This window comes from Pipra filicauda, unplaced genomic scaffold (genome assembly GCF_003945595.2).
Source record: "Pipra filicauda isolate LSUMZ 115617 unplaced genomic scaffold, ASM394559v2 scaffold304_size882533_pilon, whole genome shotgun sequence".
In the NCBI taxonomy this organism is placed as follows: Eukaryota; Metazoa; Chordata; class Aves; order Passeriformes; family Pipridae; genus Pipra; species Pipra filicauda.
Window position 1 is genome coordinate 218,680 of NW_024104426.1, and position 23,708 is coordinate 242,387.

The following is a 23,708-nucleotide window of genomic DNA, read 5'->3' on the forward strand; positions in this document are numbered from 1 at the left end:
TGATGCCCATGGAGGACCTGTGATGTGCAGAGGGGGCTCCCCTCGGCTGTAAAACCGCAGAGGGCTGGAGAGCACTTCTGCAACCCAGCTGGAATGGTGATGAAATGGTGGAGTATCCCAAAGGACTCACCGTCTTGTTAAATTATCCTGCTTCCCACAAGCTTTCCTGCAGGATTTGGCTTAAAAGCTTACTGTAGGCATTGTAAAACGGGTTAATCCAGGGTGTCACGTATGGCAGGGGGGAGCAGCAGTGGTGGTGCAGGCAGTACCCTGGGCACTGATGCAGGCACACTCCCCATTACCAGAGGCTAATGGTATTTGTGTCCTTCATCAGCCAGGACCTGACCAGATTTATCTTTTTTTTTTTTTTCCCAAAGGAGCTGGACTTCCAGAAGTCTCAGGTTCAGCAAACAGGTGACAAGTTTGTGTCTGTCGTCAGCCAGTTCATCACATTAGCCAGCTTCAGCTTCTCAGATGTCGAAGATCTTCTGATGGAAGCAAAAGAACTGGTAAGGCCACCAACATCCTTGAGATCTGGGCAGTGTTTCAGCCTTCCCAGAGCACATGTAACTGTGTGTGAACATCTCCAGTGCTTCCCCCACGAGGTCATGTGAGTGTCCTGCCGAGACTCTCATGTGAGAAGGGTGCTGGGCTGCTCTTCATGTTTTGTTTGGAGGGGGTGGGTGGGTACATCCCTGTCTGTCCCCAGGGCCTTCTTCCTGCTTCACAACCCATCATGGCAGGGGATTGCAGGTCCAGCTAACAGACAGCTTCTGGGACGCAGGATGTGCTGTAGAAAGCCGTGAGATACCTGTCTATCTTTTGGAAGTGCAAGGCAAGGGCTAGGCATGGGAGAGTGATGTCCATCAGGGGAGGAAATATTAGGTCATTTATGAGGGTCTTGCTTTTGGTGAAGAGCTTTCACGCAAGCCTAAAGGGCTTGCTTTGCTTTCTGTGTCTTAAATGGAAGTATCCCAATTTTGGGGGCATTAGAGTTAAGAGCGTGGCTGCTGGGGCATCTTGGCCAGTGAAGACTGAAGGTGGCAAGAAAGCAGGCTGTTCCATCTGGGGGTGAAGAGGAGGAAAATCCTCATCTGGAAGAGGAGGAAAAATGCAATCAGGTCTTCAGCTGGACATGAGGTCACCCAGAGTTTGATACTGGAGACAACTGAGGCTGCCTGACCAACCCCACTTCTATAGGGGTAACTGATCTAGGACCTGCCCAGCTCTTCTCTCCGGAGAAGAGAGGAGCTCAGTGACATGAATTGAGACCAAACTCAGACCTGGTTAGAGAAGCTACTCAAAAGTTTTTCTGTTCTCAGAGTAGTACCTTGGTGAGAGCTTTGCAGCCACATGCAGTGACCTCCTGCCAACATTGTCCTTTTCTCCCCACTAGCCTGATTTAACTCACAGCAAAGCCTGATTTAACTCACAGCAAAGGGGTGGCCACTGGCTGACACCCATGATTCCCAAGCACCTGTTGCTTCCCCTCTTTCAGCAAAGGGACACAGCTGATTTCCATTCCCCCAAGTCCTCCAGTATCTCCTCCCTGGCCTGGCCTTCACCTTGATGGGAGTGGCAGGGAGATAGTCCAGCAAAGGCCATTTTAGATGTCCTATCCTTGTCCCACTGCATCAGCTACATCTCCAAAGACAGTATGTGTCCATGTGTCATCTCCTTCTCCCTGGCTGTACCAGTGTCCAGTTGGCACTGTCCTTCTGACCATCCACCCATGCTTGGGCATATTATGATGGACCATTGCCTTCCTGAGGCTATGCCTAAACCAGGCCACCCTTTTGGACTGTTGACAGTAACCTGGCAGATCTTCCCTGTAGTGAGTTAGGACTGGGGAAATGGTGACAAATGCTTTCCAAACTATATCATCATCTGCTCACTTGGGTGGATCTGGTCATGGTCCCCAGTGTCCATGGAAGTCCACTCTGAAGACATTTGCAGCTGTTGTCATAGTTACTGGATGGGCTGGGCTGTGGGGAGCTCACCATCTCTTCGCTTTTTAAACACATGTGGAGATTCAAAGTGTGTTACTGCTTTCTCTTAGGAAATCAGAAACAGAAACATCCCTGTTTTGTAAACTTTATATCCTACGAGGATAACATTTTCAGGCTTCCCTCCCCCACCAGAATCTCTTGTAACGTGGCAGAGAATTTAGTATCTTGATTAAAATCAACAAGAATAACCTCAATTATATTGACTTATATAGTGGCACCTCTCCGATTCCCCCCTGCATCTTGAAGTGTTAATTCTCTTAAGTAAACAAAGAAATAAAAATGCCCTAAATGTCTTTTGAAAAGTGTGGGGCACCCCTGCAAATAAAATTAAATCATACAAGCAGGCTTTAAAAATGTTCTTCTTGGTCTACCCTGAAAAATCAAAGCAACTAATAAATCTGTTTGTGCTTTGATTTTGTTTTTCCTTTCTTTTAAGACTGCTTATCTCCAGGACATGCCATCACAATTTTAACAAACTTTCTATGCACAAAGAGTCTCCTTCAAACTGGAAGTGAGAACAAAGAGTGTCGGTCCCAAGGACAAGTCATGGGCTGCTTGGGGACTGGGGTGCATCACCAGATCATGGATGTCCTGTCCTGACCTTTGCTAAGGCCTCATTTGACTCCCTTGTATTAATGGTGTGCAAACAGCACAAAAGGCCGGAAAATTCCCTCTTTCCCTGCCCAGGGCTGTGCCTGAGCCTGGGCAGAAATCTCTTTTAGAAGTTTCACCAACACATTTGGTTTCAATAGCAAAGCATGTGGCAATGATAAATAATACCCCAAAAATACTTCAAAGAAAAACTTAAAAGTGCGAGTTTCCCTTCCCCTGCCGTGTTTACTATTAGTTTTATGTCTTTGGTCCCACAATATTTTGCTTCCTTGTTTTTACTGCTGCTTAGTTAACAAAGTGGAGCTGGGGCAGGAGAGGCTTAGCAGAGCCAGAGGCAAGATGGGGAGAGGGGGCTTGAGAGTAAACCAGGTTGGCACTTACAGGGCAGCAGGTAAAACATCAGATGATTTACTACATGTTTAAAGCAAGACTTGATGAAGCAAAGCCCTGCTATCTGCCGTGGCTGCTGGAAGTGTTTCTCTCTGCTCCATCAGGTCGAAGGTTTCCCATGGGGGTTTCACCAGTGCAGTGGGTATATCCAACACTGACGCACCCCTGTCTTCTCTCTTCCAGTTTTCCAAGGCTGTGAAGCACTTTGGAGAAGACACGGACAAAATTCAGCCTGACGAATTCTTCGGCATCTTTGACCAGTTCCTTCAAGCCGTGACCGAGGCCAAGCAGGAGAACGAGAACATGAGGAGGAGGAAGGAGGAGGAAGAGCGCCGGGCGCGCATGGAGGCACAGGTGAGCGGACACCGGCGAGTCCGGCAGCATCCTTGGGGCACCTGGGGATGGCAGCCATGTCATGCTGTCCCCATGCTGGCCATGGTGGCACAGGGAGCACTGAAGACTGGGCAGGGAGCTTCTCTGCTCCTAGACCCACTGACTTTTCACTGTTGATTGCCTAATTAACTCGTGACCAGCTATGCTGGTGAGGTCTTGGAGCTGAAATGTGCAGCAGAGCTGCTGCTGCCTGTGGGCTGCTGTGACCCACAAGCAGCAACCATGGGGCTGTGACCCTCAGCCCATGGGTTGTATTACAGAATCATAGAATCTCAGGATCACAGAATGGTTTGGGTTGGAAGGGGCCTAGTTCTAGTTCCAACCCCTGTGCCATGGGCAGGGACACCTTCCACTAGACCAGGTTGCTCCAAACCCTACCCAATGTGGCCTTGAACACTTCTGAGGAGGGGGTATATCAATAACCCTGACCAGCTCTCGTGTGCTGTGCACTGGGGTGGGAAACGGCTCTTGTTCCATGAGTTTGGGGGTCCCCGTGCATGTGTTGGGCACTCCACAACCACCTGCATGGGAGTGAAGTGTCTTCTTTCCCTGCCCCTCCACGACCTGTAGCTGAAGGAGCAGCGGGAGCGGGAGCGCAAGGCGAGGAAGGCGAAGGAGACCGGGGAGGAGAGCGGCGAGTTCGACGACCTCGTCTCGGCCCTGCGCTCAGGCGAAGTCTTCGACAAGGACCTCACCAAACTGAAGCGCAACCGCAAGCGCATCACCAACCAGCTGGCTGACAGCGGCCGGGAGAGGCCCGTCACCAAGCTCAACTTCTGAAAAACAGACAGCAAAAAAAAAACAAAGAAAAAACCTCCCACGGGTTGGTCTTTCTGAAGTGGCTGAGGTTTCCTTTTTATTTCCATTACACTGCCTTGCGATTTAAAGCGAAACAGTGGCACGCTCTTTCTCCCCGCGGGCGAGTGTGTGTGTGTGTATATACTGTGTATATAGTCGGGTCGGGGGGCACGGGTGGAGGTACGTGGGGCGGCTCTTGCACTGGCGAGCGCCAGCACCGCCTCCTCCCGGCTCCAAAAAAGTAGTTCTCCCCATGCACAAGCACAATGCCGCGTCCGCGGAGCAAGAGAGGACCCAACCCAGAGCCGCCGGCGGTCCCCGTGGCCCCAAAACCAACGGGAAGCCGCTTCCCTGCTGCTCTCCTGCTCGGTTTCCCCCCGGGGCCACTTGCAGGGGACGCCTTGCACACAAGCCGAGCGGTTTAAAGAAGAAAAGAAAAAAAAGAGCAAAGTTGACTGAACTTTAATCCATGGTTTGTTTGGGTTTTTTTCCTCATTGTCACAGTTATTCCCAAAAACTCGCAGATCCGTGCGTTCGCGCTGGTTCCCGAGCTCAGCGCCGTGGGCGTTCCCAGCGATGCTCTTCCCGTCAGCCTCGGGGAACGCTCTTTTTCCTCTTGCCACCACCTTGCTAAAGGACAAACTTTACCCCAAAGTGCTTATCGCTGTAACGCCACACAGATGTATTTATACTGTTGCAACGTTTTCTGGCCCAAGACGGTGGGAAAGGTCGGTTCTCGGAGGAGGCGAAGAGCATAAACTTTTGCTTTGTAATTTTTATTCTTGCTTTCTGTTCAATGGGACAAACTGTATCCTCTGTCAAGGTGGGTTGGGACCGAAGGTCTCTGAAATACAAAGGGGTTGGGGTAAAACCCGCCAGCTTTCACCCACCTTCTTTTCTTTTTCTTTCTCGGACACACAGAAGCAGCGATGCCAAGAAACACTTGTCTCTTAGCCAGGTCCTTTTTCGACTGGTTTGCTGTTCATTGTCATTGCAAATTTGTAAGCAGAACTACCTGTCAAATGTCAGTCCAAAAAAAAAAAAGACAAAAAAAAGAAAAAACAATAATAAAAATAATTCAGAGCTCTCAGGGAGTAATAATTTAAAGGTTTAGAAAATTAAGAATTGGAGAATAAAAAGTAACCACCATTAACATATTAACATTTCTATTCTTAAATTATGCTGAGTATATAGAGGACTGTTACTTTTTACTTTTATTTATTTGTGGTATGTTTTTTAAGAAAGCAAAACAAAATCTTTTTATACCACCAATACTTTTGTGATCCTTTTCTTTTTTTTGTTTGTTTGTTCTTTTTCCTGTGGAGAGATGAGTTTGTCCCTGTTGCACTAGATATTAACACTATTTGAAATAAGGTTGGTTGTTCTTTTTTTTTTGTCAGATAATCGGTATTACTGGTGGGGTATGGGATGTCAGTTAACTATATGTACTGTATAGCAAAAGTGCTGTTTAAACTAATTTGTATAAAAAAATATGGTTCTAAGCACCTGAAGGCCGCGGGGTCTGTGTGCTGAGTGAAAGCTGTGAAATCTCTCTCGAAGCAGAGTTGTCAAGAGCTGTGGTTTTACCATTTTGTTCTTTTCTTCATTGCAACTTTTAACGCACTGTAGATTAAAAAAAAAAAGACAAAAAAAAAAAGACTTTCTGAGTAGCATTTAAAGCAGTAATAAATAAAGCAGGTAAGCGCAAAAATAAAGTCCAGCACCTCGTATCCAAGCAGCTGCAAAACCTGCAGATTGTGTTCAAAGGTGGAGTTAAGCACTTTGCTTTAAGAAGGAGGGGGAAATAAGGACAAAAGGTAATGATAATACTATTCCTTAACTAAAGTGCCTCTATTTATATTTTTTATTTATGGCTGAAAAAAATGGGGCTGATACAATTGAGGGAATGGACTATGGGGGGAATTGAAAATATGTAAAAATAAGAAGGAAAAAAAAAAAAGGTTAAAAAAAGAAAAGTCTGGCCTCTGATGGTTTAAGGAATGGTTGGTCACACGTGTTTAATTCGAAAGGCAGTGGGAGTCGGAAAGGGTGATCCCCTCCCGGGGTCCCTGGGTGCCAGCACCCACCCCAACTCCTGCTTCCACAACCCCAGTGCCACATCAGGACCTTTCCTGACAGATTTCCTCTTGCCCTTCCAAACCTGTTGGGTTGTTGTTTTTTTTTAATTGTTTTACAACAGCCTGGTTATTAGGCTGACTTTGCCATTTCTTTGTTTTCTTTCCAGAAAAAAAAAAAAAGGAAAAAAGAAAAAAATATTATATCTGTATAAATAAATACAAAGGCTGTGTGCAGGTAATTCCATGTGCCATTGTCGAAAACTACTTTTAGATTGGTGCTGGTGTAAGTAGCCACTCTTTTCTCTTGGGTGTGTATTTTAAAGATGATTTTTTTTTTTTAATAATGCCAAAAACAAACAAACAAAAAATCCATAATAATTTGTAAACTAAAGTATATGTCTTGGACCTTATTAGCTTCATAGTGACCAAGGTAGTCTGTTAGGTGCAAGGATGTTAGTAGTCTTAGCTAGTGGGAAATGCTGTGTAATGTTATGAGACTGTACATTTTCTAAGATGGCAATATGCAATAAAGAAAAACGATTTCGGTGAGTGTACATGGCAGAGGCATGACTTATTTTCTAGGGGAAAATAATGGGATAATTGGGGATTGAGACAGGTGTTGAAGAAAAGGCTCTTTGAGGGTTGCTCTTTTTCGGGTGTGTTTGCGGGCTTTTCTGGGGTTGGCTGATAACCCCACTTCACCCCTTCCCTGCATGCTGGGTTTTAGGTGGTTGAGGTGTTTTCCACCCTGCTGGATTTTAGGCAATGAGGGGTTTTTCCACCCTCCAGGCTTGCAGCATCCTTGTCTTCACCCAGCTGTGGGCTCTGAAACGCCTCCCAGTTAACAGCCCCATTCATTTCTCCCCACTGTGTTGTTTCTAATGGCTGTTCCACCTTGGTGGGAACTTTTCCAAAAGCCCACCTGGGCTTTTCAAGGATCCTGCATCGAGGCAGCTGCCAGTTTTGCATCATGGGATTGAATCATCTCCCTTTCTGCAGGAGACAGTGCTGGCTGGGCTGGTGTGCCTCTAGCAAGCCTATCTAGACACAGCAGAGATGTTTTCTTGGCAGTAGCCCAAACGCCTCCTGGCCTATTCCCACTCACTGCTGCCTTTCCCACACACCTTCCCATCCACGCTCTGTGCTGTTTTCTTCTTTTCCCAATGCTCTTTGCATGGGTGATCTTTGCAGCACCCATGACTCTGCTGTCTGTAGCAGTGGGAGCATCTGCACCATGCTCAGACCCATATGCTTTCCCGTTTGATCAGGGCTTTTCCAGAATAACCAGTAAGCTGGCACTGAGCCAACACAGATGGGGCATTTAACACATCCCTGGGCTTCTTGGGGATTCCTCTGGTGCGATCCCACCCAGCACTGGGACTGGCAGACACTGCAGCTTTCTTCTATTTATATCCCATTGCTGGTGTTTTCCTACCACAAAGCGTATTTATGCCCCAGTTTTGGTCAGATTTAGGCTGGTGGGGAGCACAGGGATACGGTGAAGAGCATGGCTTCCATCACAGCACCCAGCAGTCATGTGGGCTGGTGATGCCATGGGAAAGCAGCCCTGGACTGTGGTGAAAGGGCCCAAGGAAAAGGGGAGAATGGCTTCAGCTGCTCTTTCCGTTATAAATCCCCGTGTCCCCAGCATAGGGCTGATCGGGGTTCATCCATAAATGGATGTGAACAAGCCATCCACAACCTGATGAGGCCCTGAAATTCTGGTTAATGGCAGGTTTCCTGGGTCACACCACTCTGTGACAAAGGAGATGGTCCCCAGGGTGGGGGGTGGCAGTGGGAGATGTAAGCAATGTCAGTGCATAGCTTTTTATTCAACCAAGATATTTGAGGGAAGAAAAAAATCATAGTAACTTGCAAGCTTCATAGCCTTCAAACCCTTCCTCAGGGCTGGATTAGAAGCATCTATGGCTTAAGAATATAAATGTCAGATACAATGCTTTGTCATCCATGAGGAAAGGAGACCAGGGTGGGTGCTGTGCTAGACTGGCACAGCTGTGCTGTGTGAGCCTATGTCCACTGATGTCCTGGCTGGGGGGGGTTTCACCTGAAAAAAGGCTTCTGTGTCCCAAATCCTGGCTGTTCCCTCCTGTTACAGCCATGAGCCAGCACACCCTTGTGTGCTGGATGAGCCAAACCTGCCCAGACCCGCCGGTGCCAGGGGAGCTGCCGGGCATGGCACTCCTGGAGGAATTGCCCCATGGGGCCACCCGAGTTGGTGGCACCAAACCTGCTGAGCCAGCCTCGGCTGTGCTCCTCTCCAGCCCAGTGGCTTTCCCTGTTGCCCAAGGCTGGGGTGACTGGGAGTCCTGCAGGAGTGAGGAGTGTCAGGTGTCATCTCCCGCACTCAACCTGTTATCCTTGGCATCACACCCCAGCTTGGAAAAGATGAGTCAAGAGGTTGAGGCAATGGCCTGATGCAGACACAGCACTGCATGCAAAGCTCAGCTCAGCAAGTTGGACAGGCATGGCTCCCAATCCCACTGGCAGAGCACTGCCACTTTGTGCCACCGGCAAGGAGTTGCAGGGTGCCGGGACAGCAGGAGCTGGCTGGATTTCATGTCCAAAAATACTTATTTACTCCTGAGAAAGGGGACAGTGGACCAAATGTATCTGTCAGACTTCAATATCCCTTCTGGAGCACAAGTCTGATGAGGAGCATCTGAGGGAGCTGGAGGGGCTCAGCCTGGAGCAAAGGGGGCTCAAGGGGGGACCTTCTGACTCTCTGCAACTCCCTGAAAGGAGGTTGTAGCCCAGTGGGGGTCGGGCTCTGCTTCCAGGGAACAAGAGACAGGACAGGAGGAAGTGACTTCAAGTTACACCAGGGGAGGTTTTAGGATATTAGGAAATATTTCTTCACGGTAAGAGTGGTCAAGCCCTGGCACAGGCTGCCCAGGGAAGTGGTGGAGTCATCAATTCTGGAGGTATTTAAAAGACATGTGAATGTGGCACTTGGGCTTGGCAGTGCTGGGCTAACAGCTGGACTCGATCTTAGGTATCTTTTCCAAACTAAATTCGTGATTCTAAACAATTCTATGATTTTATGATTCTCAAACCCCATAAAAGCTGGTTATTTCTGTACCAACCTGTGCTGTGGGTGAACATGCCTTTCAAACTTTGCTTCTGTGGGGAGACAGGAGAGGCCAAGCTGACACAAAGGCAATGGATGCAGGAAGGAGGTGATGAGCCCCATCTTCATCCTGTCTCCTGCAGCAAATCCTGCCAGATATCTCTCCTGTGATCTTTTTCCCTGGCATTGCTTGTGGTTCTCCAATAGATGCATGTAGAAAGGAGAGTTCTCTGTTTGAATCAGAAGTGCTCCGACCTGAAACCCCTGAACATTTCATATTATTTTTAGCCTTTAAACCAGGCTTGATGAGAGTGTGCAGGTGAGCCAGGGAGAAATCCTGTGCTGCTGGGCCCCAGCAGAGCCTCAGCAAAGGCAGCACCACCATCTGCTGGCACGTTCCAATTTTACCATTTTAGAGCTGTCAAGTGCAAAATCAATTCTGCTTCTTGTATTCCTCTGTGATCTCTACTGTGGTCTGAAAAGTTCTCCAGATAAATGCTAAATTTTCTTTATAAGTTTCCCCCAGCATGGTTGAAGAGGGCTAATTTTAATTCTGTCCCTCGTAGTTCAAGTCAAATAGCCAAAGGTCACAGCATGTGGCTTCCCTGTGACTTCTGACAATGCCTGACCTTCAGGCTGGTGCACTATGTGTGCACGTGCAGGCAACACAAATGCATGTTTGTGTAAGACAAACTAACTCAAAACAGTTTCATGGGTCATTTGAACTTACTTCCATGGCTTTTGAAATTATCACAGAGTGCCCCACTCCACTAGAGTGCCCCACCAGGGCTTGTGCCAATGCCAGGGTCTGGGTTGGGTGCCTGTTTTGTGCAGGCTCCCCTTGCTAAAACCCAGCTTTGCACTCTGTTGTCACCTTGCATGAACTTGAAATTAAGATGGAGTTTCCCAGGACACTGCTCTAAGAAGGGCTGGGACTGTGCCCATGACTTTACCTGGGCTTTGGGTGCTGAGGACTACTGGGAGCTTTTCCATCTACTTGAATTTTTGCCTGTGTACCTTCACACAGCTTTACTTTGCCAAGCTCTGTGCAGAGCATCCCCCGGGTTCAAGGAAAGGTGAGGAAGTCCCAGTTTTGTGCTTCTCCCAGCTCCCGATCTCTGCCTAAAACCCATTTTTACTGTGAAATCAGTGAGAAGCACTCAGGCAAGACCTAGTTTCTATGGCAAATCTTTCCTATTTAATAGCAGGAGGCGATCACCATTTGAGCTATATTTTCTGGAAAGAATCCACAATTCAGATGCTGTATTCAGAACTTGACATGACCTCAGGGATGGTATATTACCAAATGTTCTGTAAAATGCACCAGACTGAGCACAGAAGCCACAGGCGCAGGTCAGGGAGAAGCACAAGTGCTGCACAGCACATTAGATTTCACTGGGAAAAAAATAAGTGACCTGGTTACTCAGAGCATTTTTTATCCCTGATGTTGAGATTAATTCAGAGTGTGTTGTTAAATTAGGTAAGCAAATTACATTTACGTGGTCGCAGGGAATTGCTGGGAGAGCAAGATAAATTTAAAGAGAGATTTATCTTGGTGCTTTTGTCCACATCTATGACCCTGAGGGATTTTAATTTGTAGGACCCATCCAGGGGGTTTGGTTCCTCACCAGATGCAGCACCAGCATCCTCCCAACTGCCCTGCACTGTGGTGGGGTGGGTTAGCCTGGTGCTGGCCACCAGCTTCCCCCGGGAGCCAGCCTAGCGTCCATGTGCAGCCCCAACCTGGGGAAAATTTTCACCTGCAGCTCTGAGAGTGCACATCTCAGTGAATCCCTCTGGTCAAGCCCCAGGTGTAAGCAAAGTGTTTCACCCTGTGCATCAGAACTGCTGGCAGAAGTTGGTGGAGATAGTCCTGCCACCTTCAGCCAGATTTGCTCTGCCCCCTGGGAGAAAGAGAGATGTTCCTCTGGATGTGGAAGCCTGATCAGCACTGAGTATTTCCATTCCTGAACTACCAGGAACTGAGGAATATAATTTTCCAAAGTGACCTCCCCAAAGTCACCCCTGCTGCAACTTTCTGCTTCTCCTCACGGTGGCAAGGAGAAGAGGGCATCCCCATGTCTGAAGGGAAAGCAGACATCTGGAGCAAACTGAGGTTTGCAAACACCTTTAACTCTTCAGTGCACACAAAAATACCCCCCCCCCACCAAGGAAAGGTGTAATCCTCTGTTCTGAGCAAAACTTTAAAAAAAAATGAAATCTTTGTTCTGTTTGTGAATCCCTTTAGATGTTCCCCTTGTTTATTAGCTTCTGATCTGACTATGCAAGAGATAAGACTAAAAATAGTTTATAAAGGGAGGACTAATAGGTGCATAAAATTAAGGATCCCAAGTATCATATATATATTCTCCAATCAGTTTTGTGGGCTTCTGAAAGTGCTTGGCTTTGCAGAGGAACCTGGAGGATCTCAGTGCCAGCAAGACAAGAAATAACACAAATAACAAGTGGTTCCTCTCAGAGTGCATGTGCTTCCTCTAGTCAATCATGGCTGTATCCTGCTCATCTTCCATGATCACCCCAGAAGCCTGTGGGCACACCGATGTGCTGTGTCACCCAGCACAAACAGCCCCAGCAAAGCTTCAGGGCTTGATTCCCTGACAGAGAAGTGCTGGAGGGTGTCACCACCTGCCCTCCTTCTGGCACAGCTGCCTGGAGAGGAGGAGGTCTTTGCGAGGGAATCCCGTGCTGGATCTGACCCTCTGCACACATCATGCTGTGTGGGAATTCCTTTTGCTGTTGAGTCCCCCTTGTCAAATCTCCTCTGGCTCTGGTCACAGCCTCCTGGGGTCTTCTTGGCTGAGATCATCCATCACTCCCCAGCTAGACTAATGCAGGCCTTGGTGTTGTGCCCTGGGGTTCCTGCTACTTTCACTTTGATTTCCTCAGTGACTCATCCATTTCATGCCACTGAGGGGGATTTACAGTCTGCCTCTCCACGTCATTTTTCCTCCTGCTTCTTGCAGTGGTGATATCCTAGGAAAAAATATCCAGAGATGCAGAGCTGTTCCCTAAGCAGTTCAGCTGGGGTGATTGTAGATGCTTCGAGACCCAGGCAGTGTGCTGCCAGCAGCACGGTGTGAGAAACCACTGCTCCTTTGCAAATTGGGAACAGCAAGAGGGCTGGCCATGGTATGGATAGAGCCTTGTCTTCCCACATCCAGCCAGCATAGCACAACTGAGCATGGGGTCACCTAAGCCTAGATCCCATTGCGGGTTACTCCTCCTGCAGGATTTGGGACCATTTTATTCTTCTGGTGCTTAGTTACTACCTTGTGGCTCTGTAACTCTTTGCAGAGTTACAGCTACTGAGCAGATCTAAATGTGGACCCACTATTTATTGTTAACAGTCAGAGTCACTATATAAAAACACAAAAGCAGCTGGAGTGAAGAGGCAGCTCTTCTGCTGAACTAAGCACCCTGTCAGCATCAGGACTGATCTCACCAGGCCTCCAACTGCAGGTTTTGCAGCTCTGGGGCACGTGCAGTATGGCCGTTAATTAGCTAGCGTTGCACAAAATCAAACTTTTCTGATGTGCATTCCAAATTATTTATTTCAGACTCTACAACAAACCTTGCAAAGAGCAGCAGGTGTGGAATCTGTCCTTCAACCCAGGTTTTGGAGAGTGCCCTTAGGCCTTTCACTGCATCAGCTGCAACCTTTGCTCTGAATGCTTGTATTTGGGATGCAGCAGTCCTGAAGGCAGAGTGGCTGATCTCATTTAACAGAAAGAGGTTTTTCTTAGAATCATTATTGGAAAAGCTGTGCTTAGGTCTCTGCTGGCATCTACTGGATACACAAACCAACACCAAGTGCTGAAAGGGAAGCAGCAATTGGGGATCTTACACCCAAGCTATCCCAGTTCTGCTGATTGATGACAGGTATTACAGCTCATCAGATTGTCACTTATAAATACTGCTAATCGAGCTGCTAATTGTTCACAGTTCACAAATTATGCACACGGCATTTGTTTTGAACAGAGACTTCATCCAGAGACTAGGAAAGGAGTGGAAAATAACTACTTAGATGAATCTAATGATTAAATCAGAAGGAAAACTACCACTTGCCTGCAGTTGGAGCAGTACCTTCTAAAATGCTTGTCATTCATCAAGACCATATTTTTCTTCTAAAATATAATGCATTAGTTAAATCAGTGGCATGTGTATCACTGCCAAATAATAGGGCACTCTTAAACTGATGGTCAGTATGCTGGAAAGTCAACAAGGGACTAAGAGCCCAAGGACTCATTTTTAATTTGTCTTTGACTAATGTTGTCACTGTTATTCAGGGTTGAACTGGTCTTCAAATCATGTTAACTGCTATGTCTCTTATGCCAAACATCCTGCACTGACAAACTCACATGAATTTTGAACTAAAAAAGTGTCCCAATATCCTTGTGGAAATGAGATTGCAATGCACCTTGTCCAGGCTCATCTCAAGGGAGAGAAAAGGAAAGAGCCATGGCTGGAGGGTTGGAGCCTCAGAGCTAGCTTTACAGTGTCTAAAACCTCAGTGTCTTGCTGTCTTCTGAATTCTTCAGCCCAAAGAAAGGGGCTCTCTAAGCAGGGTGACACCAACATGGGCATGTGAGAGATGTGGGGGTGATGTCCCACAGTGGCTCGGCCAGGAGCCACGCCCTGCAATGTTTTCTCACCTGGGAACAAGCAGCTGTGACCACGGGCAGAGTTTTCAGAGCTAAACAGTGAATTAATCCTCTGGTTTCTTTCTCACGGGTGAATACATGGAGCTATTTTTAGGTACAGGGACAGACTGACACGCTGGTTTGTGTGCTAGCATGGCAGAGGCCTCCTTGCCCACTCTGTAGCGCTGCCTGAGAGGCAGAAACCTTCAGCACAGCTGGGACACAGCAGCATTTAAAGTACCATTTTGGCAGGCAACCTGCAGCCTTTGGTGTGGTTTGTGTCTCTCTCTGCTGGTTGTGGTTTATTTAAGACCCCTCACCCTTTGGTTGGGGTTTTTAAAACATCTAAACTTCTAAAAATGTGGCTGTAGAGACCCATGTACCTCACTAGTTCAACAGCGGCTGAGGGAGCTGGTGGGATTCAGCCTGGGAAGAAGGAGGCTCAGTGGGGACCTTCTCACTCCCTACAACTCCCTGACAGGAGGGTGGAGCCAGGTGGGCATCGGTCTCTTCTCCCAGGTAATAAGTGACAGGATAAGAGGAAAATGCCTCAAATTGCACCAGAAGAGGTTTAAACTGTTTACTATGGAAAATTTCTTCATGGAAAGGGTTATCAAACACTGGCACAGGCTGCCGGGGGAAGTGGTGGAGTCACCATCCCTGGAGGGATTTAAAAGATGTGTAGCAGTGGCACTTGGGGACCTGAGTTAGTGGTGGACTTGGCAGTGCTGGGGTAATAGTTGGACTCAATGACCTAAGAGGTCTTTTTCAACTAAAATGATTCTATGATTCTAAGATTATGAGAAGTACGGGCCAGGCACAGCTTTAAAACACAAGCTGGCTCTCTGACTGGAGCAGGTCCATGTCAAAAAGGATCTAGTCAAGAATACAGCCTGATTTAGCGTTTCACAGAAATGTGCTAATCTGTGATGGCTCAAAGATTACAGCCTGCTGTCCTCATTCAACTCTTCACATACAAGACTAACATATAGGCACTGACCAATGCTTGTTAAAAACGTTTTAAAATATTACTTCCAGCTTCACTACCACCTTTTAGCTGTGATAGTTCCACTCCTGGAGCAGCTCCTCTGATACTTTGTGGTCGACCTCAGTCCTGACATCCCCAATCCTGCCCTTGCCAGAAGGAAAGGCCACAGAGATGTTTACCTGGCCTGTGGTGCACTGGTCAGGGCATCAAATCAGTAGAAAACTAAACCAGCATGAAAAAGAGGGAGTCAATGGTTGTTTAGTGTCTGAGCTAGTTAGCAAGAGTCAACTGGCATGGTGGGGACAGAAGGGACAAGAAAGGTGGCCAGAGCCAAACACTGAGGGAATCCCCTTTCCAGGGGCTTTTAGCCACATGGTCTCTATGGCAAATTATCCCACACCAATCTCCTTGTTACCCCCTGCAACTACCTAGGTAGGAGTTAAATCTAACCTCGCCATTCACAACCACCTTTTTCCATTTACACTAGCCATGTGGAAGGAAGGGCAGGTATGCCAGAAATTCCTGTCCCACCCTTCCAACAAGCCACCAGTGTTCACTTGCTGTCAAACAGCTCCTGTGGCTCTTCTGCACAGCTTCTCTCTGAAACAGCAAGAAAACACTGCTCAACTTGCAAAATCCAGTAGCTGCAGGGCAAAGTAGCAGTGCTGAGTAGTCAAGGGTCAAATCTTTTCCTAGTGGACTTCAGGAGCATCACAGAAGAAAGTTACAGTAATGCTTAGACCATGGAAACCAGCTGCACTAAAATTTCACAAACAATTATGTCTCTCTACTATCATTCATCTGGCAATTTTTCAGAGGAGTTCCCTTCTCAAGGCTGGCCTGAGAATCATGACAGGCTGAGACACTTTCATGTCCTGCATAAAAGACAATTTATTTCTTGTCTCACAAAATAATGACAGTGTGTTTACTTGCGTCACAAACAGTTGAAAAAATCCGGTAAAACTGAAACATTGTATTTTTAAAGCCTGTACACGGAAAAACACTGCCCACCTCTCACACTTAACTGTGGCAAAAACAAAGGAAGGCCCAATCTTAGTTTCTGATTCAAAATACTAGTTTAAGGCTTTAGGCCTTCGAACAAAAAGATTACACTGATAAATTAATACAAATTTATGCCATACAATCACACTTCTATTGTGTTATTTTCCTTCCTTTTCAACACCAAACAGAGGTGGTTTTTATATATTAAACTCCAATGGATTGCTGCCATCAATACAATAATACCTGTTCTCTGCATATACAGATTTTCACATGCTGAAGAGCACACAGGGAGCACATGGTATTGCTTTACCTCTCCTTTCAGATACCTCTCCCACACAGCTTCTCTAAAAACAGTTAAACGCTTAGAGACAAGAGACACTTCAGGTGAGTTCAAAAAGAAAACACACACCTTTGAGCACAAACTCAGTGACACCACAGTCTGTGGTCACACACTTTTCCTCAGTCTGTCTGTGGAACTCATGTTTCTCATATTCACAGTATTTAAAAAAAATATCTGCAAAAAAACCAGAAAAGGCCACTGAAATTCTGACAATTGAGGTTTCATCTTCCTTTCCCTCCCTCCCAGTATCATACATCTTCCCTTTCAAAATTACTGTTTTTTTACGCTCCAGAGTTTAAATTAAAAAAAAAAATAACCTTAATAGATCCCTTTTTTAGCCTGTCTTACAGTCTCACATGACTTTATAACTATTGGCACTTCCACATATAATGGGTTAAAGCAACATTATCCTGCCATGATGCATTTTTCACAGTGTGATATTTTCAGAGTGCCTTCCAGCTGCCAGTGCTCAGCTTTCAACAGCTTTTTTGGCACTTAACAAACAGCTCACACAGTCAGTCAGTCAGTTTGGGCTGCATTGGTGTGTTGGCCTCTGAGCTTCACTGTGGCACTTTCTGCAGGACTGGAGCAAACACTGTTTTGTTCTTGCAGTCGAGCTCTTGTGTTGGCTGGGCTCGGAGGCTGCCACCAGTGCATCAGGCCTGCTGAAAGGAAAAGGTTTCCTTTCCCTGCGGAGCTCTCACTGCTTGCAGTCTGGGCCACCAAACCAGAGCTCACACAATGGAGAAGAAACCACACTATGGCTCGTACGCAGTCCCATCTCTCCAGTTTCCTGGTAGTCTGGCTGCAAAGGGCTCCAAGCACTGGGACTCTCCCTACCTTTCCTCAAGGAGACAGCCCCGGGACCCAATGCCTCCATCCAGGACCCCTGTCCTTTCAGAGGCTGGTGTCGATGGTGCCTGCTTTGGTCTTCAAGGTGGCCTCAGAAATGGTGTCCGGCTGCCCATCCCGACAGAAGAGCACAGCAGGAGTCTTGCAGGCCCACATGGCCACCTCTCCCCCGCTCGCCGGGCTAGAGGAGGACAGGGCGCTGCCGGGGGGGCCGCTGTGCCGATTGATGTAGCGTTCCCGGACACGGTCAGCCCGGCTGCGGGGCTCCGGCTGGTGGCCTGGGACCGACAGGTAGGCGACCATGTTGTTGCGAGTCCTGTAGCCCCCCTCCCGGCTGCGCCGCAGCAGCACAGAGATGTTGGGGTTGCGGGCGGCGTAGATGAGGGGGTTGATGGCGCCGTTGGCCCAGGCCATCCCGCTGGCCACGGCGTCCATGGTGGGCGAGAAGGGCAGGTGGCCGGCGGCGGCGGCGAGCCCCAGGATGCAGTAGGGTCCCCAGCAGCAGATGATGGAGACGATCATGATGAGGACGGTGGTGGCCGTGCGCATCTCCCCGTAGGCGCGCAGCAGGTGCCCGTAGGTGGTGAGGGGCCGCACGCGGCTCTCGGCCAGGCGCACCGCCCGGCAGATGTTGAAGTGGCAGAAGCACATGACGGCGAAGGGCAGGAGGTAGCAGAGCACGATGAGGGCCGCGCCGTAGGGCGGCCCCAGCCGCGAGGAGCCCCAGGGCAGCACGTAGACGCAGCGGTAGGCGCCGGGACGGGCTTCGCGATGCCCCTCGCCCGCCAGCCCGTACCAGGGCCCGGCCAGCGCCAGGGCGCACAGCCAGACAGCCGCCAGCAGCTGGGCAGCGCGGCGGCGGCCCATCTTGTGCCGGGGCTGGCGCACGATGGCACAGTAGCGGTCGAAGGAGAGCAGGGCCATGGTGAGCGTGGCGGCGATGCCCAGCCCGGCGTGCAGGGCGGCGCTGGCCAGGCACAGGCGCTGCCCGAAGAGCCAAGCGCCGGGCGGGCGGCTGAGCAGGCTGAGGAAGGCCAGGGGCAGGCAGAGCAGGGCGCCCAGCAGCTCCGACAGAGACAGCGACAGCACGAAGGCGTTGGTGACCGTGCGGAGCTGCCGGTGCCGGGCGATCACCAGCAGCACCGCCCCGTTGCCCAGCGCCGACAGGGCGAAGATGAGCAGCAGCGCGGCCGCCTGCGAGGCCAGCGCCGCCGCCGACCACCCGGCCGGCCCCGCCGCCGCCGCAGCCCCGCCGCTCTCGTTGCCGCCGCCGCTGCCCCGGGAGAGGTTTCCCGGCTCCATGCGCACCTCATGCCCCGGCCCCGCCGCGGCTGCAGAGGCGCTGCCGCCCGCCCGCCGCTCCCGGCCCCGCCGGCCGCTGACGTCGCTCGGCCGCCGTTGCCCGGGGAACCCGCCCGGCCCGGCCGGGCCCCCACAGCCGGGCACGGGGGCCGAGGGATGCCGGGCATCACGGCTGGGCTGCGGACGGGGATCCCCCCTCACCCCAAACCAGCGTCATCGCCATCCCAGAGTCCGGGATGGGACCCCCACAGACGCTGTCAGCTCCTCTCCCCTCCTGGCTGATCTCCCCGTACAGCCCCGCAGCCCATCACGAAGGACCAGCAACCCCCAGACACTTTGGCAGAGGTCAGGACCACCTCACCCCACACTGGTGGCGTTCCCATCCCAGAGTCGGGGACGGGTCCCCATAGACCCTTTTCTACTCCCAGATCCTGTCACCCCCCCCTCCGCTCACATCCATCTTCCCTCACATCCCTCTCCCCTCACATCCCTCTTCCCTCACATCCCTCTCCCCTCCTGTCCCCTCTCCATCATGAAGGACCAGCTACCCCCAGACACTGGCAGAGGCCGGGACCACCCCCCTTCATAGAATCATAGAATCAGCTGGGTTGGAAGGGACCTCCGAGATCATCAAGTCCAACCCTTGATCCACTACTGCTGCAGTTGCTAGACCATGGCACTAAGTGCCACATCCAATCTCATCTTAAAAACCTCCAGGGACGGAGAATCCACTAGTTCCCTGGGCAGCCCATTCCAGTGTCTGATTACTCTTTCTGTAAAGAAATTCTTTCTAATATCTAACCTAAACCTCCCCTGGCACAGCTTAAGACCATGCCCTCTTGTCTTGCTGATAGTTGCCTGGGAAAAGAGACCAACCCCCACCTGGCTACAACCTCCTTTCAGGCAGTTGTAGAGAGTGATGAGGGCTCCCCTTCCCACTCTCCAGGCTGGGGGTTGAGACATCACCAGCTGTAGGGTTGAGGAATCCAGTCAGGGACCCCCACATGGGCACAGGACCCTGTCCCCCCTCTTTCAGCCATGCTGGAGCTGCCTGCCTCTACCTGAAAAGTTTCCTAGGGATGGGGGTAGTGAATAGCTAATGAAGGCTGCACCCCAATTAATGGCTGAAGAGCTTCAAAACGTTCTGTGCTGGGCTTCGTGACTTGCTGTCCCAGCTCTTTCCTGTGAGCAAGGCTGGGGGGCTGATCACAAGGGAGAAGCCCAGAAGCTGAAAACACATGGAGGAGTTTGCTCCTGCAAGCATGGAGGGTGTGCATGTCACTTGTTGCTCCTCGGGACCAGAAGCTGTACAGGATTTACTGAGGGGTTACAGGAAAGCTCTGAGCAAGAGCTCCAAACACTGTCCTATAAAAACTCTCTTGGGAGCACAGGCATTCTCTGAATGAGGGGATTTTTGTTCATGCCCATTCCAAAGTTATAATTTTCAACTTGGCAGAAGAAATTCCTCCCAGGCGTTTTGATGCCAGTGTTTTCCAAGCTCACCAGTATGACTTTCTCCCTTCTGCTGCAAGAGCTCCTGGGAGATGATCATTCTCATTTTCATGTCTCATTTTAACAAGTGCACCCAGACACTCCCACAAGTGTCTTCAGTAAACAAGCACCACTTTGTCCAGAGACACAGTGGAAATGACAGGCCACGAGTGGTCTGAAGCTCTGCTCCTGCCACTGCAAATGCTTGGTTTGGTTTTTCCATTGGCAATCCTCCCTGGAAGGACTCTGGCAAAGCAAACACTGATTGCACTCCACTGCACAAGCTGCCCCTGGACTGAGACAAAATCATCAGTAAATAATTATCTAAGGTCATAATAGCTCAGACCTTCGAATACAGCTGCTCCTGTTGAAAGTTAACCTTGGGGTATTTGCAGCCAGTGGTCTGAGATAAGCCAGAGAGGAAGGTTTAGGGAAGCAGCATGCCACACTCACTCAGTGGGGACAGTGGGAAATTCATCCCCAGCTCTGGGACGCAGGAGGGATCTGGTGGAGTGAAGCAGGTGTAATGGAGGAAGGAGGTATCTGGACAGGCCTAAGAAGGGAAGACAGGGCATGAGACAGAACAGCGTGGCTGGCTGAGCAGGAGACAACAAGGATTCAAACCAACAGCCATGACACACACAGCAGAATCGTGGAAATGTGCTCTGGGAGGGAAAATAAGAGGAGAAAGGAAGTGTTTTCAGCTGGCATTTAATACGAATCTGGCTTTGAAATTCATAATTTTCAGATATAGAGAAGGCACGTAACTTTGAAGACAGCTCTCCAAGATCAGCTCTGTTTTCTGTGAGTAATTACTGGGGAAAAAAGAAAAAAAAAGAAGAAAAATATTATGGCTTCTCAGAGCAGCCCGTTTATGCTAATCACAGCGCACCCAATATGCTCATCACAACAGGACAACAGAGCTTGTTATCTTGAAACATGGCAGATGCTGTCACACCACCCAAAGCTGTTCCCGTTGCTCTGGCATATCGCAGCAAGAACAGAAATTCACGGGCAGGAGAAGCACAGCACCACCAGTGAGACTTTGCCATCACCCGTGGCTCGGGTCACTTGAACAAGAAGCCGTATTTGAGTGGGTCCTCCTCCTCGACAGTGAAGGTGGCTGTGCCAGTGTAAAAGGCTTCTCCTGAGACTTCCACAACGACAGCGTTGTAGTCGCCAAACTTGGCTTCCTGCAGAGGGATCAGGATCAGGACAGAGGCGACAGCAGGTTTCCACACTCCCAACCCCAGAAAATGCCAGTGCTACCTGGCACTTATGCAGACACCCCTCTTGGAGCACTGTGCTCTGCCCAAGTGCATCCCAAAGTGTGCAGCAGCCACGCAACACAACAAGGACTTACTGTTACTTGCTTTTCTAATTAAAATCCTTGAAGCATGAGGTTTATGGGAGGGCAAGACCCCCAGGCACCTCCCCCTTTCCACATGCTCTTCCCCAGGCAACAGAAAGGCTTTTCTGCTTCCCCACTGAGCCAAGGCAACAGCAATTTTCCAGCAGTCCTTGAGACAGGGGGAAAGACCAGCACAAGCCACTTGCCTTCACTGCCTTCCCAGTGAACAAGGAGCCCGTGGTGCTGCTCCGGAAGGTTCTGGTCTGATTCAGCTGGATGAGTCCCTTATGGTACTGCAGGGCAATGCGAGCTGTCACACCCGAACCTGTTGGACTTCGGTCAACCTACGTGCAGAGGAGATGATGAACCAGCTCTACTATTCTGGAGTTTAATAGAAAACAGTATGGCTCCCCTCAGATCTCTCTGGCACCTTTATACTGTGCTTGGGGGAAATCCCTCTAGCCCAGGGTTTTGTGCAGAACCTGGATACATCACAGCGGCAGGTCTGGGGTACTTCTGGATTGTGATTAGCTTTGGCACACTTATAGGGATGGATGATCTAATAAATATTGAGGCTATTTAGGGAGCACTCGAAAGCTTACCAGCATCACAGCAAAAGGACTCAGAGGGGCTAAGGCCACCCTGCCCCTGGGACATTCCTATCAAAGGGTTTGTAGGTATAAACCTTTCTAAAAGGTCACCACCTAAGATGCACAGAAGTATTTCTGCCATTATGAATTAAAACAGGATGTGTGAAATGACACTTGGCTCTTCAGAGACATGACAGTAGCAAAAAGTAATCACTGCCCAAACCGAGCAGCAGAACTGTCCCTCTTCTCTGCAGTGGACGTAAGAGGGGACAAAGGTGGTGCCTCATGTGCCTGAGGAGAGCCCATTTCTGTACCTGCTCATCTGCAAACACACAGATGTTGGTGGTGGGCTCCTCGCTAAAGGCATCTTTCCCATCTGTCAGGATGGTGCCGTAGAGGAAAGCCAGGTCTTCACTTTCAGGGTGATGAAGTTTGAACTGGGAACAGCACAGAGAGGGTCACACACAGCAGAAGCATGTGCAGTACAGCTTCCATGAGAGACCAGAGGAAGGGGACAAGGCCACAATGCTGTGTTTCCACCTCTGCTTCTGCAGTAACAGAGATGGATGCAGCAGCAGCTCCTTCTTACGTCCCTGTAAGGCCTCTTAGATTCACCCTGGGGCTGGAAGGATGGGACTCCCCCCCCTCCTGAGTGTCTCAGTCTGGTGCAGTCACCCTGAAGGGAATGTGCTGGGGTGCCACGGTGCTCCCCCATACCTGTTTCTTCACCGCTTCTGTCACTGCGCTCGCTGCACTGACAAGGTCTCTGGTCTTTGAGGAGCACACATCGAGGCCCAGCTGCTCGGCGCTGAGGAAGGCGTAGAAAGTGCCGCCGTAGCCAATGTCAACCACCACCTTCCCATGGCCAGGGACGTCAATGGCCAAGTCTGAGCAGAGAAAGGGAGGGAGGTGAGCAGGGGAAACCGTGCTGAGCCATGGGCTTGCTTGCATACGGAGTGCAGGAACCTCGCTTCACGCAAGGGCAGTGGTTGGGATGATGTGTAGGTGCTCCCATACATGTGATACCTTATGCCACCCCCGACAACCTCTGAAGAGCATCAGAATCAGGGACGGATCTGCCACATGCCCCTCAGCCAGGCCACCAGCCCCCAGCCCCCCCAAAGCCCGCTGCAGCGGGCCGGGCTCCCACCGGTGGCGGCGGCGAAGGCGGGCACGCTGTGGAAGCGCACGGGGTTGCCGCTGCGCCGGCCGTCCCAGGGCACGAAGGCGGTGACAGGCCCGCAGGGGCAGCGCAGGCGGACGGCGGTCTCCGGACGGGCGGGCTCCGGCACCAGCCCGTAGTCGAGCGCGAACCGCCCGAGGGCCATCACGGCGTGTCCGCACATGGCGCTGTAGCCGGCGCCGTGCAGGAACAGCGCCGCCAGGTGCGCGCCCTCCGCGGCCGCCTCGCCGCGCACCACCACGGCCCCGTACATGCCGGCGTGCCCGCGCGGCTCGTGCACCAGCGCCCGCCGCACGTGGTCCTGCGCGGCCGCCACCTCCCGCCGCAGCGACAGCAGCGACAGCCCGCCCGCCGCCCGCTCCGCCGCCTCCAGCCGCGGGATGATGCGCAGCGGCTCGCCGCCCGTGTGCATCTCCACCGTCTGCAGCACCGGGCCCGAAGGCGAGTGCGGCGGCAGCGCCCGCCCCGCTCCGGCTCCGACACCGACACTGTCACTGCCGCCCCGCGCCGCCATCGCACCGCGGGGACGCGCCCGCACTGAGGCCACGCCCACACCCCAGAGGCCACGCCCACGACAGTG

At 50.5% G+C, this 23,708-nt stretch overlaps 3 protein-coding genes across 4 annotated transcripts in view; 1 reads left to right on the forward strand and 2 right to left on the reverse strand.

The window, feature by feature from the left end:
- DAAM1 (dishevelled associated activator of morphogenesis 1) overlaps positions 1-6,836 on the forward strand; it is a 95,646-nt gene extending 88,810 nt beyond the window's left edge. Inside the window, exons 24-26 of one of the 2 annotated variants that reach the window (XM_039383317.1) lie at positions 378-509; positions 3,195-3,365; positions 3,975-4,184. In XM_039383317.1, the coding sequence (XP_039239251.1) occupies positions 378-509; positions 3,195-3,365; positions 3,975-4,184 (513 nt within the window). Of the gene's footprint in view, positions 1-377; positions 510-3,194; positions 3,366-3,974 lie in introns of both variants that reach the window. The other variant, XM_027711773.2, reaches the window with a different exon arrangement.
- A 9,047-nt stretch (positions 6,837-15,883) lies between these two features.
- GPR135 (G protein-coupled receptor 135) lies at positions 15,884-18,571 on the reverse strand. The gene is made up of 2 exons (XM_039383318.1): positions 17,200-18,571; positions 15,884-16,533 (listed from the first exon to the last, which is right to left on the reverse strand). Exon 1 carries the CDS (start codon positions 18,511-18,513, stop codon positions 17,257-17,259), a length of 1,257 nt encoding a protein of 418 aa, XP_039239252.1. The 5' UTR covers positions 18,514-18,571; the 3' UTR covers positions 15,884-16,533; positions 17,200-17,256.
- A 2,128-nt stretch (positions 18,572-20,699) lies between these two features.
- L3HYPDH (trans-L-3-hydroxyproline dehydratase) lies at positions 20,700-23,654 on the reverse strand. Its single transcript, XM_027711791.2, has 5 exons — positions 23,096-23,654; positions 22,663-22,832; positions 22,260-22,382; positions 21,562-21,699; positions 20,700-21,197 (listed from the first exon to the last, which is right to left on the reverse strand). The coding sequence occupies exons 1-5, from the start codon at positions 23,640-23,642 to the stop codon at positions 21,072-21,074; spliced, it is 1,104 nt and encodes a 367-aa protein (XP_027567592.1). The 5' UTR covers positions 23,643-23,654; the 3' UTR covers positions 20,700-21,071.
- Positions 23,655-23,708: the final 54 nt, after the last annotated feature.